Consider the following 14,783-nt stretch of genomic DNA (forward strand, 5'->3'; position numbering starts at 1 on the left):
AATTAGCTTGACACTGATGATCAGAGGTAATTTTACTGATGGACAACAAATTGCAAGACAAATTGGGAATGTGAAGCACATCATGGAGGGTTAACAAAGGAGTGAGTTTGATAGTTCCTATCCCGGCAATTACCGAGAGCGAACCACTGCAATTTTAACCTTTTTATTGCCTGCACACGGACTATAAGATGAGAATAATTTGGAGCAACCGGTCATATGATCAGTTGCGCCTGAATCAATTATCCAAGAATGAACAGGGTTAGGAATAACACCAAAAAACGTAGTAGCAAGAGAGTTACCCTTCTGTACCAAAGAACAAGACGGAGTTGAGGACAGTTTTGGAGAAAACAATTTGGACAGGTCCTTTAATTGCTCCTTGGTAAAAGAGATTGCATCCGAGTTTGTAGAAGGCGCCTGAGTCTCTTCAGTAGTGGCTTGGTAGGCGCGACCGTCACTTTTGGATTTTGGCTTCCAATTTACTGGTTTGCCATGAAGCTTCCAACACGTCTCCTTTGTATGCCATGGTTTTTTGCAATGCTCGCACCACGGTTTCTTATGCCCGTCGTTGTCAGAATCAACACCTCTTAACATAAGAGCAAATCTCTCAGGTTCTTGATTGAAACCATGTTCGACGTTGCGCATCATGATTTTTCTCCTTGACTCCTCACGTCTAACTTCAGAAAAAACTCCCCGAATAGAGGGCAATGGCTTTCTGTCGAGAATGCGGCCTCGGACCTCGTCCAAACTCCGATTAAGGCCGGCTAAAAACATGTAAACCCTGTCGTTTTCCTCTCTCTTCTTGTGGTGAGCGTAGTCATTCGAATTCTCCCAAACATCATCATAACACTGATCAAGTTCTTGCCATAAAGTTACCAATTCGTTATAATAAGTAGTAACATCACAATCATTCTGCTTGGATTTCCAGAGTCGAGTTTTCAACTCAAATATTTGAGAAGAATTCTCCAGGTCCGAATAAAGATCTCGAACGGCCTCCCAGACAACTTGAGTAATGGAAAGAAATAGGTGAGGTTTTCAAATGGTAGGTTCCATGGAATTGATGAGCCAAGCAATAACAAGAGAATTTTCAGACTGCCATTTTTTCAGATTAGGGTCACCAACAGCAGGTTTCGATATTTCGCCAGTCAAATGCCCAATTTTGCCTCTACCATCGATCACCAATTTTACGGACTGAGTCCACTCGAGATAATTGTGACCATTTGAGTTTTGTAACCGTGAGATAAAGGGCTAAATTCTGGGAATAGTAATCGGCAAATACAGGTGTGGGATTGGGCGGAATATTCATGGGAGAAATTGTGGGATTGGGCGGAATGGTTTCGGAAGTACAGGAAGAGACGGTAGGATTTCCTTGGGTCATTGCCGACTTATACGACATCATCAGAAAATAGAAAAAAAGCACAAGGCTACCACTCGAGATAATCGTGCCCATTGAGTTTTGTAACTGTGAGATAAAGGGCTAAATTCTGGGAATAGTAATCGGCAGATAAAGGTGTGGGATTGGGCGAAATATTTGTGGGAGAAATAGTGGGATTGAGCGGAATGGTTTCGGAAGTACCGGAAGAGACGGTAGGATTTCCTTGGGTGCCGGTTTAGCTGACTTATACATCATCAGAAAATAGAAAAAAAGCACAAGGCTCTGATACCATGAAGGTTTTTTTAAGAAGAAAAATATTTAGTCTTCTTATTTTTCAAGAAAGACGATTACAAGATAAATAGTAGAGGAAGGCCACCAAATTAGGAAGCCCACAAAAACAGCAAATCAAATCAGCAAAACTCTAGGCTAGAAAACAGAAAACAGAAACTACTAAAATCTGAAATTGTAGTTTCAGATTTTATTTTCAAAAATTGAATTTCCTAATTTATTTCCTAGAAATCCGACAGTATATATAAGAAGTTGTTTTTGGTCTTGCAGTTGTTTGAAACCTAATAGAAAAATATGTAAGAATTTATTGAGTAAAAATGGATTGTAAAATAAAAAGGGCTGTTTTCAAGCGAAAATAGTGATTTGTCTGGGGAAAGTTTTGGGAGAAAATAGCCGGTTGCATGTATCCTAGGGCCTACTTGGTTTAGTTTTCTAAGAACAATTTTATGTTTTCTGAGAACTGAAAACTCTATAAAAATCTGTTTGGTTGACAATTTCTGAGAACTGTTTCCTGAAAACTCAAGTTAAAAAAGTTTTTTATAGTTCTCTAAAAACAATTTGTTGTTTCTTGAGTGTTTCAGAACTGTTTTCTTAGTGGCAAACCAAGCAAGCCCATAGTTTTCCATAACTTTTCCTATTCATTCTATCCAAACTCCACAAAAGTTTAAAATTTTTCTATTTCCTTTCTTTTCTAGTTGATTCCATCTAACCAAACGGAGCCTTGGTGTATTTAGGTTCTTCCATCACTGTAAAATAAAAAATAGGTCTTATCATGTGGCCATTTCCATGATCTGGAGATTTAATTTATAAGATGGGTTTCCTCAAACTCTGTTCAATTAATGCTCTTATGCTTTCTGTATGAAGTCATATATTCGTATTCCTATGTGCTGATTCGACATGGTGATGTTGCTACTCTTTAAAGAGGCGCCATTACCCACTGCCGATCCCACCTATGCAGCATCTTGGAGGGGGCTTTATTTATGGCTTCTCCCAGACTGAAGCTCATGCCTCATACTTGCTGGCTTGCCTTTTACTATTTCTATTCATTTAAAGATCCTATCCACAATAAAACTTATCAAAAAAAAAAAAAAAAAAAAGATCCTATCCACAATAATAAACTTTTAATGCTCATTATCTGCTTCCTGCTGCCTACTGGTCATAAATGAAAAGGATTTAAATCATTCAATTAGTTTGTCCTATCACTGGAAGTCTTTTTTTTTTTTTTTTTTTTTTTTCCTTGTAAATCACTGAATTTCCCATACAATATTGCTTCTGGGATAGTGATGGCATGATTGCCTCTATGTTTGGGTAGAGTATTTGGTTCATTTGGAACAAATTGTGCAATATAAATTACAAACATGTTTGTGAGATAATGAACTTTGCATGTTAGTGGCTGGATGTTTTATTTCATGATTTTCACCTTATAAATTTAGCTTCATCCTTGGATGGTTTTAATTCCCCCCACCACAACACCCCTCCTTTAAAAAAAAGACTTTGAGAAGCATTATTGCTAACATAATCCTTTAGGCTCTAATTATCTAATTCAGTACTCCTTTTTAGTATTGGCAAAAAAGGAATTTGTTTATTAATTGGTTGAATTTGGTTCTTGCAATTTTGCATGCTTTACATAATAATCATTAGTTGAATTTGTTTGTGATAGCAGTTTTTTTGGATCATCGCTTATGCATTCTAATGATAAAAATCTTAGCATTCATATCAATGCGTATATGTTATGCTATGCATTTAAATTAGTTACCGGCTAATCATCAAATCATTTGAGCGTAAAATGCTTTCCTCTCTTAAATGATATATATTTTTTAATTATGAATTTTATGTCTTTTACAGGCTGTAAGAGTTGAACATTGTGAGCGTGTTCATGTGATTACAGCAGCAAAACGAATCTGTATTGCCAATTGTCGGGAGTGTGTATTCTTCTTGGGGGTAAACCAACGGCCCCTTATTGTTGGCGATAACCATAAGTTGCAGGTCAGTGTTCTTTGTTCCTTACTGTGTACAATGCAAATTATGCCTACACCAGCATACTCTTTTTCTATATCGTGGTGATGATTCCCAGTCTGTGATTAATCTTTTAGTGTCTATGGCTTAGAATTAATAATATTTGATTTCTGATTGAAACCTTGTATTAGACTAGTGCTTGTTATAGATCAATATAGTCTGAGGGCGAATTTCTTGTGTTCTTGTGATGTTTAGTCTTTTGTAATATTTAATCATTCTGTTGTACCCTTGTACTATTATGCCTTTGTTTTTCTTTACATACCTTCAGAAAAAAGTGGCCAAACACGCGCAGATATGGGTGTTTCTGACCGTGTGGCTTGGCTTAAGGCACAGGCAGCCCATACTTGAGAGTTCCCTATTTGCTCCACTTGAGGAGTTACTTTTGTGATAGCATGTGTGAACATGCATTGGTGCCTCGTTGGTTACATAATTATGTATACATGCATAGCAGGTGGCTGAACAGAGGCAAGTATGGGTGTTCCTGACTTGGGGTTTGGCTTGAGGCACAGGAAAACCACACTTAGAATTGCCTATTTGCTCCCCCACTTCAACCGTATCCTTGTGTTGCTTGATGTAGTTGTGTATAGAATGCATGAATGTGTCTAGCGTTACTTGCGTCATGTTAATAGATAGCATGTTCTTACTTGTTATTAATTGTACCAAAAATTTTGCATTGTCAGGCAAAATGATGTATTGACCTAGCATAAACTGAACACTGAGAGAAAGAAAAATAATACAGAGAAAGTTTTCTCTGTTCTTCCTTTAAAAACAAAAATCAAATATTAATGGTGAAAGTTTGTCAAGATTTGATAGGTACAATAAACATAGATGGCACATCAAGAACAAGCATTGGAGATCACATTTTTTACCCTGCTGACCGTATTAATTGACTGGAATTGTTTCACTTAAGATAAGAGTACCTGAGCAATGACTGTAATATCCATAATTATATGAAGCATAGACATGGATATGGCATTGACACAACATCACAACAAATTGTGAAAAGAGTAGGCCATAGACACTAGGAGAATACAGTAGCAAATATATAAATGTTTATATATAAAATATAGTACATACAACAAACATCACCTTATGATAAGTAAATGAAAATCTAATATTCAATATATGGTTGTGGTATGCAATTTTTCATCTAGTGAATCGTAATCATAATACTTTCTGATTTTTTTTTTCCTTAATAATAATTACTGATCAGTGATCACAAAGACAAAAAAGGACTCTATATATATGTATGACTGTGCATGTAAATTCGTGGATATATGTGTGTGTATATATGCACACACGTTATTTTTTATAACTCCTATCCTCCCGTGTACACTCCTTTGATAAAATCTTATTGTTTGTTATTTTATTTTTAAAGTACGAACAAACTTTAAATAATTTTCATTTATTACTGTAAGATAATTTCTTTAACGATTAAACTTTCTTTCTTTTCTTTTCTTTTTCTTTTTTATTTAATTAAAAAGAGAGAGTTTTATCTCAATGTAGGATTTATTGGTTCAGAGTTGTTGGTTCGCAAGTATGCAAAGAGTATCAACTGTGTATCTGTGATATAATATTTTAATTTTATATTATGGACATATCTACAGCATGTTGGGCATGTGTCCAAAAGTGTTCCCTTCTCCTTTCTCATTCCCCTTCTCCTACATAGTGGCTTCTGCTTCAGCTGCCTCGTGCTGTCCTCTAACCAAAGCAATAAATGTACTTTTGCATGTAGGAATAGTCTCGAACATAAATGACTTCACTAATGGGCCATTTCATGTCCTATGGCAATTGCTTAAGACTACCATTGTCTTAAATAGGATTTGGAATGAGTTGATCGTGTTTTTTATGTCTTGTCAGCATAAATACATTTTTTTCTTAGTTTTCAGACTTTGCTCAAATAGGGAAGTGTAGGATATCAATAGGATCACATTTATTCATTGCTTGGGTCACTTGGTAATTTTGGTTCAGTCATCTTACTTTGATTGGAAAATTTTCTGCTTCTTTATTCAATGCTTCAGAAAAGATTGACATTTGGAACATTCTTTTCCTTTCTAACCAACTTCCATCAGGTGGCACCATACAATACATTTTACTCGCAATTGGAGGAGCACATGAGTCAAGTTGGTATTGAGGCAACAGTCAACAAATGGGATGAATCTGTGGCCCTGGGAGTGGTTGATCCGCATGATTCAATGTCTCATCCTGCTGGCGTTTCTGATGTTCAGACTGAGTCTGCTACACGCTTAGATCCTGATCAGTTTACAAATTTTTTGGTATGTATTATATTTCTTGTCAGCTAACTTGGCTTGAATATATAGTATAATATGACATTGCATCATTTAGTTTGATTGTTATTTTTCTGTCTATTCGCTTATTATTTATTTCTCTAGTTCTTGCTAATCTTTATCATATGCTCACCTAGGAAGCACGGACATGCCTAAAAGGGCAAAGAATCCGTGTCGGACACTGACACGCCTCGACATGGGCACGCCAAAAAATGTGTCCAAATAATTTATATTTTCTTGAATATCCGGGCACGCGTCTGACACACCATGGATACATGTTCGACACACGTGTCCCATTTATGGGGATTTTTAAGAAAGTTTTAGAAACAATGTTGAGTTGAAGTATAAATATAAGGAGTTGTTTAATAGCTTTCAGCAATATGATGGTAATTACATAATTACTTAAAAGTTGTTGTTTTATCAAACAGTTTTATATTAAAACAATTAGATATTTACCTTATATTTTAGTTCAAGGTTTGAACTCTTGCACGATCATCTTTGACTCTCTTGTTCTCCCACCAACCAAGCTTCGCTACCGGTGGATGGTCTCTCTATCTCTCTCTTCTCTCTTCTCCTTTCTCTTTTCTTTCTTCTTCTTCATCCTCCTCTTTTCTTTCTTCTTCTTGTTCTTCACAAATCCTAGATACTTATTTTTTTCCTTTCACAACAAATTTCTTTTTCCCTTTTCCTCTATTCCCCATGAACTTTTTTCCCTTCTATGGATTCTTACGTTTATTTTTAACTAATGCCTAATTCTCATTCTTACAAAACCCTAATCCTCTTTGTTTTTTTAACCTTTTTCCCTCTCTTTCTTAACCCTTTTTCTATCATTCTTTCTTTTTTCCAGCAAAACACCATTTTTTTTTTTTCATTATGAGGTTGTACAAACTAATATTACTCTTACTTTCCTTAAAGCACAACATCATATATATAATATATATATTTATTATTAGCCATGTCCCCGCCGTGTCCTTGTCCTAATGTTTCTAGATTTGCCGTGTCACTGTATCCGTTTCCGTGCTTCTTAGAATTGCTCACATTTAATTGTTTGAATCCTAACATCATATAATTATGAACCCTAATTTTGTAATATTTTATTCTCATTCCGTTTATAAATAATAAACGAATTAATTGGCCCGCGCGCGCGGGGTGTGCGGGTTGTTTAATTTTAAACTACATGGCTTTCAAATTTGTGTTATAATACTAACACATACAGCTTGTCTTTTACACAGATTCCAAATTGGGTTGGAGTTGAATCCTCTGGATCTACTAAAGATAATCCATATCCCTTACCCGATGTCTATATGACATCGCAGCAGAGAAATGTATGTGGGCCAAACCTTCTCCTTAATGCATGATAATTTGGTTGGTTTGCATGAATGCCCTGCAATTTGGAAAATCTCTTATTTTACTAACCAAATGTTTGATAAAACTTTTTATTTTTATTTTTTATATCAGCATAGAAATTTAGGGGAGATTAAACAAATATTGAGGGAAACACAGCTTGAAGATAGCCGGAAACGGGAATTATCAAGTGCTCTCCATGTATACTTTAAGGACTGGTTATACGGTAATGGTCATCATCACTCTATATTGTTGTTGCTTTCATCTTTTTGCTCCTGATGAGTAAATTATTTGTTACTTATTACATATTCACAAAATATTATGTATTCCTATATTGAGTGAAATGCAAATGTTTGGGATGGATGTGTGGCAAGACTAAAGAATATAAGTAGGAAAACCACACTAGTTGCAGAAGAAACAAATATTTTCTTGAGTTGACTAAAGTTGTTACTCGTGAACTTGAGATGGTTGAAATAGAACCCATTAATTATAAAATTGAAGAAAATCAATTGAGATGATTTTGTCATTTGCTTCGAAGACCAACAATTACAACATTGAGGAGTTACTTGATCAACATTGAGAGTAATGTCAAAATAACATGGGTAGGGTAAGGAAATACATGATGATGGATGATTTGTACAAGGTTTTGGCCTTTAGAATGGAATGAAAAAGCAGTTTTTTCCTGATAATTGAAGGTCTTGTTAAGTAAATTATTTGTTTCCTTTCTTACAACCTATGTATTTTTTGTCTATTGGAGATCATACGTTTTGGGAACTCACTCAATTCCCTATTTAACAGCAAAATTTGATGAACAATCTAAGAAACTGATGAAATGAAATATCATTGCAATTTCTTTTTGCATTTCTTAGCTGAGTTCCTGTGCTAATGTTAGTATTTGTTAGAACCAAATTCAACCCATTGCTAGATTTTTGTATGTCCAACCATTCACTCAATTTGCAGTCACTCAACCTATATCTGACCTGACAAGCTACCTGGGCTCACAATTATGGCGGGCTCAATCAACCAGTTACATTCATTTCAATCTAGTATTTGACTGCATCCATCTAAGGTCAGGTTGGGTGTTTATTACAACCTGTTTGAGTTCCCATCCTGAGTGGCATCATTGATGTCTAGCTTTCAGTCAGGTACTTTTATAGTCCCTCTTTATCTGTGGAGTTGTTTAAGGATTGTAGTTGTCCTTCATATAGTAAAACTTGAAAATATTTGTTATCGATAAGCATTAAGATAAAACTTCCATTTTAAATGAATTCCTTGCACATTATATGCATTTTTATTTCTTATTAATTCTATTTTATCATTATATTTAAAACTTGTTTGTTTGAAGAATTTTTCATTCTAAATGAATTCCTTGCACGTTATATGCATTTTCATTTGTTATTAATACTGTTTTATTATTATATTTAAAACTTGTTTGTTTTAAGAAACAGACAATTAATCAATAAGATGAGGATATTGACTCCTAGTTTCAATGACTTGACAGCTTCAGGAAATATCCGGCAACTTTACTGCCTACAAGGTGATTGAAATTGTGTGGTTGCCGCACAACCAAAGGATGGGACATGGAAGAAATGAACTGGTTTCTGTATCTCTCAAGTTTTGACCCGTGCAAATTTGTAGTTTGGTACTGCAGGCAGCTGAGAGTCGAGGCCATTTATATTTTGATGGCATACCTGTTTATGTATTGAAAGTATTGTGCAGAATGCAATTAGATAATATTTGCTAACTTAAATGTAATTTTTTTTTTAATGAAAGAATCTTACTGTTGTTTAAATGAAAATTGTTAATATTTGTTCTGTTGTCAGAGATTTTGTCTTTAGATTTTTTCTCAATGTAGTTGAAATGAAAATTGTTGATGCGGGTGTTCATATGGTTGTTTCGATGACTGGACTATACTTTTAAACAGAGACATCCTAAATGTTGTGCCTTGGACTTTGCAATCTTTTTACATTCTTTTAAATAACCTCGCTTAAGATTGTTGTGACAGTGTTGCACTCATCCACTGCAACCTAACTTTTGTAGAATGAGAAAATCAATACAATTAAGTATGCAACATCATTTGGCACAGATGTACACCAAATTACCCCACTTGATATATATATATATATATATATACTAGAAAAATCAACGTGCAATGCACGTTTGATTATTATTATTATCATTTTTCATAAATTGCTTTAGATTCTTTGTGCAGTATAATGAAGAAGTCGACCAAAAAAAAAAAAAAAAATTTGTATATCTAACATCATAATATTAATAAACTTGTTTAAGTCATGTTTATGTTGTGTTAAATACTTAATCAAAGTGACTTTAATAATTAGAGATATATTGAGTACCACTCATTGTGAAAAATATGGTACAAGAAAGAAGAAGAGATTAGTAAATTAAGCCCAATTGAATAATACCAATGTTGCACTATTATAACTCCTCTCCAAAGTTAGATTAAGAAAAAGAAGATAAATCATCAATAATGACTTCAAGGAGCCACGAAGGTCTATTGCATAATGAGACACCAAACCAACTAAAAACCCAAATTAACTTTCAATATAAATTTTATATCTTCAACAACAATGGATCAGATGTCTTGAGGTAACTCCTCTGTTTTCTATCACCTTTTCAATAAACCAATTAATATTTGAAAATTAATTAATTTTTGTTTTTTTAAAAGAAATGCTATCAAATTCAAACTACAAATTCTATTACAAACTTTAGATAATAAAGTTAAAAAGTATCTCCATAAACACCAGCATTAGAAAACTTGAATTACTCACCCTAAAAGTTTTTGATATAATTATGTACATTAGTGAATTATGATGTAAGGTGTGCCGGCTAATTGTAAAGAATCTAAACACGCCTGAAATCCTCCTAATTACATGCATGTGAATCTAGCCCTTTAGTCATATCTAAATCTATGGCATGCGAATTTTCTTTTCTTTTTTTCATAATCCTAATTTTCGGTAGAAGAGGTGTTTGAATGTGAATGTAACTCCTTAATTGTTAAAACTTGGTATATATAAAACTTACATAGGTTTGAATTTTTTCATTTATTATAATTAATTACACATGACATGTCCAAAATTGTAAAATATGCTAACAATTTATATATACGGATAAAAATGGCACAACTGTTGACTTTAATAATGAAAGATATATTACTGAATTGGTTATATCTACTATCATTTATTTTCATTGAAAAATAAAATTTCAATTCTAATTTCATTAGAGAGGTGATTTAATTTAATTACGTAACCATCAATGTGAACAACAAAGGAGAATAGGAATTTGGTTTAAAAGGTGTTTGAATGTAAAACTAATTCTTTATCAACAATAATCTATCCAGTTTTAAAAAATATTAGTAATTTGTTTAGTTTACAAGAGTGTTAAAATGTATATAATACTTTCTCAAGTCCAATAGAAAGAGATATATATGTGTATATATATATACACACACACATGATAGTAAAAGAAAAAGAAAAAAAACCTGAAACTCATTGGACGATGCATCATTGAGGCCACCATCCATATACTGTGTTAGATAACCCTAAAATTGCAAACATTTATAAGTACAATAAAGAATACAGAGTTAGAGTTTCACATGAAGATTTCTACTAGTATTTTCATGAAAGAGGTCAATGATTGGATAATGTCAAATAGAGATGATCAGGGGGTGTTCTTCTCTTTTTAATCTTTCTGAATGATTTCTGTAGCTCTTCGTCAACAAGATTCAATCAACAATTCCCAAACTTCTCGTCTTTGTTGACAACCATCTCTAGATCTCGTTTTGTCTTTCTTCTATTTCAATGTTTTCGTGCCAAAACTTTCTATTGAATAAGTCCTTTCCTGACTTATATATAACCGTAACACAATCTACCGATCGATATGCAACTTTTGCCAAACATTTGTGTCCCTTAAAAAAGGAAAGTCATGAACGTATGTGTCGCTTGAAGAAAGGAAGCAATGTGCAGTTAGATCAGTATAAGGAAACGTTGCGTGTTTCTAAATTAAATTATTAAAAACAAAAATTTAATTCAAAAGATATTAATTCATTGTTTTATTTGAAATACAAAGTAATATAAAATTATTAAGAAATATATAAATAATAAAAAATGTTTAAATTTCGTATAAAACCAATAGATGTAAAAGTTTTGTCAAAGTTTGTGTCCTTTGGGAAGCGTGAAAACCATTTAAATTTTTTTTAATTAAAATAAGTGTTTTAAAGTGTATATAAATATTATACATTGAATCCACATTTATTAGTAGTATAGATATATATGCAAGCAAGCAGTAGCATGAGGATCAACTAAAATGTCAAATGTCCAAAAATCAGGCTTGTTACACTAGTATTAAAACATTACATGGTCATTTACGGATGTTCACCTATTTTCGATCTTATCCTGTAATTCAAACATCTGAATTCCCTCGTGACAGAGGCGGAAAAAGTGTAATAATTTTGGGTTCACTCAAGGGAGTTAGCTTGCAGGGGCCATTTGAAGGATCTGCTCTGCTTGCTCCGGGAAGAATGTTATGAAAAGAAAGGCACCTGGGAATTCAATAGTCATATTATGATGTATGAAGCAAACTTTCACAATTATTTCTAAGGTAGGTGGTGTTCAACTTACAGATAAGTACAGTTCCAAGTATAGCAGAGATTTTGCCCTGCACTGTAACTAAACCAGCTTTCCCTGCATCTTGCAGCTCGGTGGAACCAACAGTCTCGAAAGTTCCTGAAAATTACAAATTCTTAACTTCATAATCTCTGGCTGACTTAAATATAAGATAAGTGCCGGAATCAGATTTTAACCTGGTTTTACAGATTGAAGGCCGGATGTTATACATGCTATATTCTGGAAACCACCTTGCTCTAACCTGTTGGCAGCAGCAGCAGACCTTGAAGAATAAAAAGAACAATAGTCTTGTCAAATGGCTTCAAGATAAGGCAAAAACAAAAACTTGACTCAAATGGCTTCAAGATAAGGCAAAAACAAAAACTTGAATGTGAGTTGAAAATGATTAGAAGAATGTAAGTCAGGATCTGATCATAAGCTATTATTATTAAGAAAGATGCCACACTAAAATATATGTGATGGCAACTGGTCTATTTTTACTGTAGGTCTTTTTGTTCTGCTTACTGCTATGTAAAAGGTACTAAAAGTTGTTTATAATTGGTAATAATGCTCAATGAAAGCATTCCAAGAGCGCCAACTTGCTCCGGCAAAATTCAAGTAAATGCACAATATTGTATTCTTAAGAACAGGAAATTGAGCAGACAGCCATGGGGTCTTGCACCCAAATCCTCTTGGCAGGCCTGTTTATTATAATATAATAGCATTAGCAAATGAGAGTTGCCTTTGACAATACCTGGAATCAAAGTATTTGGTTTAAAAAATCTACTTTTAACAAGAAACACATTGGCCTTTTGGAACTTGAAAAGATGATCGCACTTGGCATTCTTCATTCATCACTAGATGGCAATACTAGATCTTATCCTTTCAATTTTATTTCCTCATGCCTTTCAAAGAATTCCAAGTTGTGTCACATTCATTCATGCTATACTATGCAGTAATACTATGCTATATGGTTCAATAACTTCTAATAGCTTTTAATCTACTAAGCTTACAACAAAGAGTAGATACGTCCTAAACCAAATATTTATGAATTCAATTCATTAACTCATGCTTGTATTCTTCAATTGGCCGGCCGCACACCCAATATGAACAAGAATGCATTTAGTGACCGGGTAAGACTATGCTTATAATACTCTCTTGGGTGGTTGTTTAGGTTTATTGTGAGTTGAGAAATGCCACACGTGTGACAGTAATATGTTTATCAAGAGGTTTTACAGAATATTATGAGAATCAGCGGCAAGTAATCCACGAAAATCTTACCTCAGTCCTTCCTGACAAACAAGTAACAGCTTGCTTTCAGGTGAAAACTGGCTCTTCACAGATTGCACAAAATCAGGATTGAGTTTCGTAAATGGCAACCCAAAAAATAAACCAGAAAAGTTGTTGTGCACTGTCCTCTTTATTATTGTGCCTGCACTTGGGAAAAAAAAACTGAACTTGAAAAGCTGATTGGCATTCCTAGAACAGTGTATTCACCACTAAATAAATTGTAAAACGATAAGGGACAGCAAAAAAAGAAGCAATTGAGAATGAGATGAAGAGTATACCAAAGTCATTGTCCTGATTTTCAATGAAAAGGGGGACATGATAACATTGTTTTATATGTGCTCGATCATACTGAGTTTTGTCCCGCACATCCAAAATTGCATACCCCTCAACTGCTATAAGTTTTTTCGCTTCTTCAGCCTTCACATAATCCACTTCTGCTTTAATTTCTAACCTTCTTCGACGAAATGATTTCCCTTCTTCCATGGTCCCTCCTCGATGAGTCTCTAATACTAACCAAGATGTCCCCAAATTGCTGAAAACACATCATGGTCTCTTACTCTCATAGATATAATGATTGAAGTTTAATATATGTATATATATACTAGTTGGACCCGAACACATTTGTTGTGTAAACTCGAGCCATTACCAACATCACCAACACAATCAAGAAAAGGGAAAGATGTGGCATCATTTCTTATATATAACCCCGGAGTGACCCTAATTCAGAAAAATTTGTTAAAGATTCCAAAATATCACATGCAAAAACAAAAAAAAAAGAAACCTAATATTGAATCCTAAGGAAAACAAAATAGGGTATTAATATAATTTCACAGCTTCCAAGTGCCTCCCTATTGTGTTTCAAGTAGAGATTCTTAGCTGAAAAACCTAGTTTAATGCTAAGGTGTATCTAACATACAAAAATTGAGCAATTGGGGTATAACCCGACACTGTTTCTTTTGGAACTCTCACAGGGAAACTGGAATAAAACAATCCCATTTTGAAAATGGAGGCCAATTTTGCATCACTGTACTAAAATTCTCAGATCTCTCTAAACATTCCATTAGTGTACACTACTGAGAAAAAAAAAAAAAAAAACAGAGGACAAAGGAGAAATCAGACTATAATGTTTTTATGCACTGTTTTGGTGTTTTCAATAAGCAGGTTGCAACGGAGATTTGATAATGCAAAATATCTGAAGACTCAGAATTTTAATCCCTTTGATTTCCTATAATTTCCCGGCAACCAAACAGAGTTGTTTAAAAATGGGAATGAAGTATTGGAATTAAGTTACCTCCGAGAAGAGAGTGTGGAGAAACAACAGCAACCAATCGCCGCCATTTATGAGAGTTTTGATGTGATTACTTTGCTTTGCCCCCTTCTCTCTCTCTCTCTCTCTCAGACTGAAAGAGTGTGATTGGCACCATGAATAGCCCAAAGAAATTTCAGAGGATGAATGGGTTACTGCCACGTGTAAATAAGATTGGATATATTACTCTATATTAGTATATTATAATTATTATTTCTCCAATTTTCATCCTGATGCGGAATATACTGTATCACATT

The 14,783-nt window shown here is 34.0% G+C and overlaps 2 protein-coding genes across 3 annotated transcripts in view; one reads left to right on the plus strand and one right to left on the minus strand.

The window, feature by feature from the left end:
- Positions 1–9,130, plus strand: part of LOC132292625 (uncharacterized) — an 18,092-nt gene extending 8,962 nt beyond the window's left edge. Inside the window, exons 6-11 of one of the 2 annotated variants that reach the window (XM_059790379.1) lie at positions 3,506–3,646; positions 5,749–5,952; positions 7,197–7,289; positions 7,423–7,534; positions 8,269–8,453; positions 8,810–9,130. In XM_059790379.1, the coding sequence (XP_059646362.1) occupies positions 3,506–3,646; positions 5,749–5,952; positions 7,197–7,289; positions 7,423–7,534; positions 8,269–8,435 (717 nt within the window). In that variant the 3' untranslated portion in view covers positions 8,436–8,453; positions 8,810–9,130. The remainder of the gene's footprint in view (positions 1–3,505; positions 3,647–5,748; positions 5,953–7,196; positions 7,290–7,422; positions 7,535–8,268; positions 8,454–8,809) is intronic. The other variant, XM_059790378.1, reaches the window with a different exon arrangement.
- Positions 9,131–11,598: 2,468 nt separating this feature from the next.
- LOC132292648 (rhodanese-like domain-containing protein 9, chloroplastic) lies at positions 11,599–14,660 on the minus strand. The gene is made up of 6 exons (XM_059790386.1): positions 14,512–14,660; positions 13,499–13,752; positions 13,212–13,362; positions 12,128–12,213; positions 11,946–12,050; positions 11,599–11,866 (listed from the first exon to the last, which is right to left on the minus strand). The coding sequence occupies exons 1-6, from the start codon at positions 14,556–14,558 to the stop codon at positions 11,796–11,798; spliced, it is 714 nt and encodes a 237-aa protein (XP_059646369.1). The 5' UTR covers positions 14,559–14,660; the 3' UTR covers positions 11,599–11,795.
- Positions 14,661–14,783: the final 123 nt, after the last annotated feature.

This window comes from Cornus florida, unplaced genomic scaffold, assembly GCF_030987335.1.
Source record: "Cornus florida cultivar Cherokee Brave unplaced genomic scaffold, ASM3098733v1 CherokeeBrave_3.0.0_Hap2_Chr02, whole genome shotgun sequence".
Classification (NCBI taxonomy): domain Eukaryota; kingdom Viridiplantae; phylum Streptophyta; class Magnoliopsida; order Cornales; family Cornaceae; genus Cornus; species Cornus florida.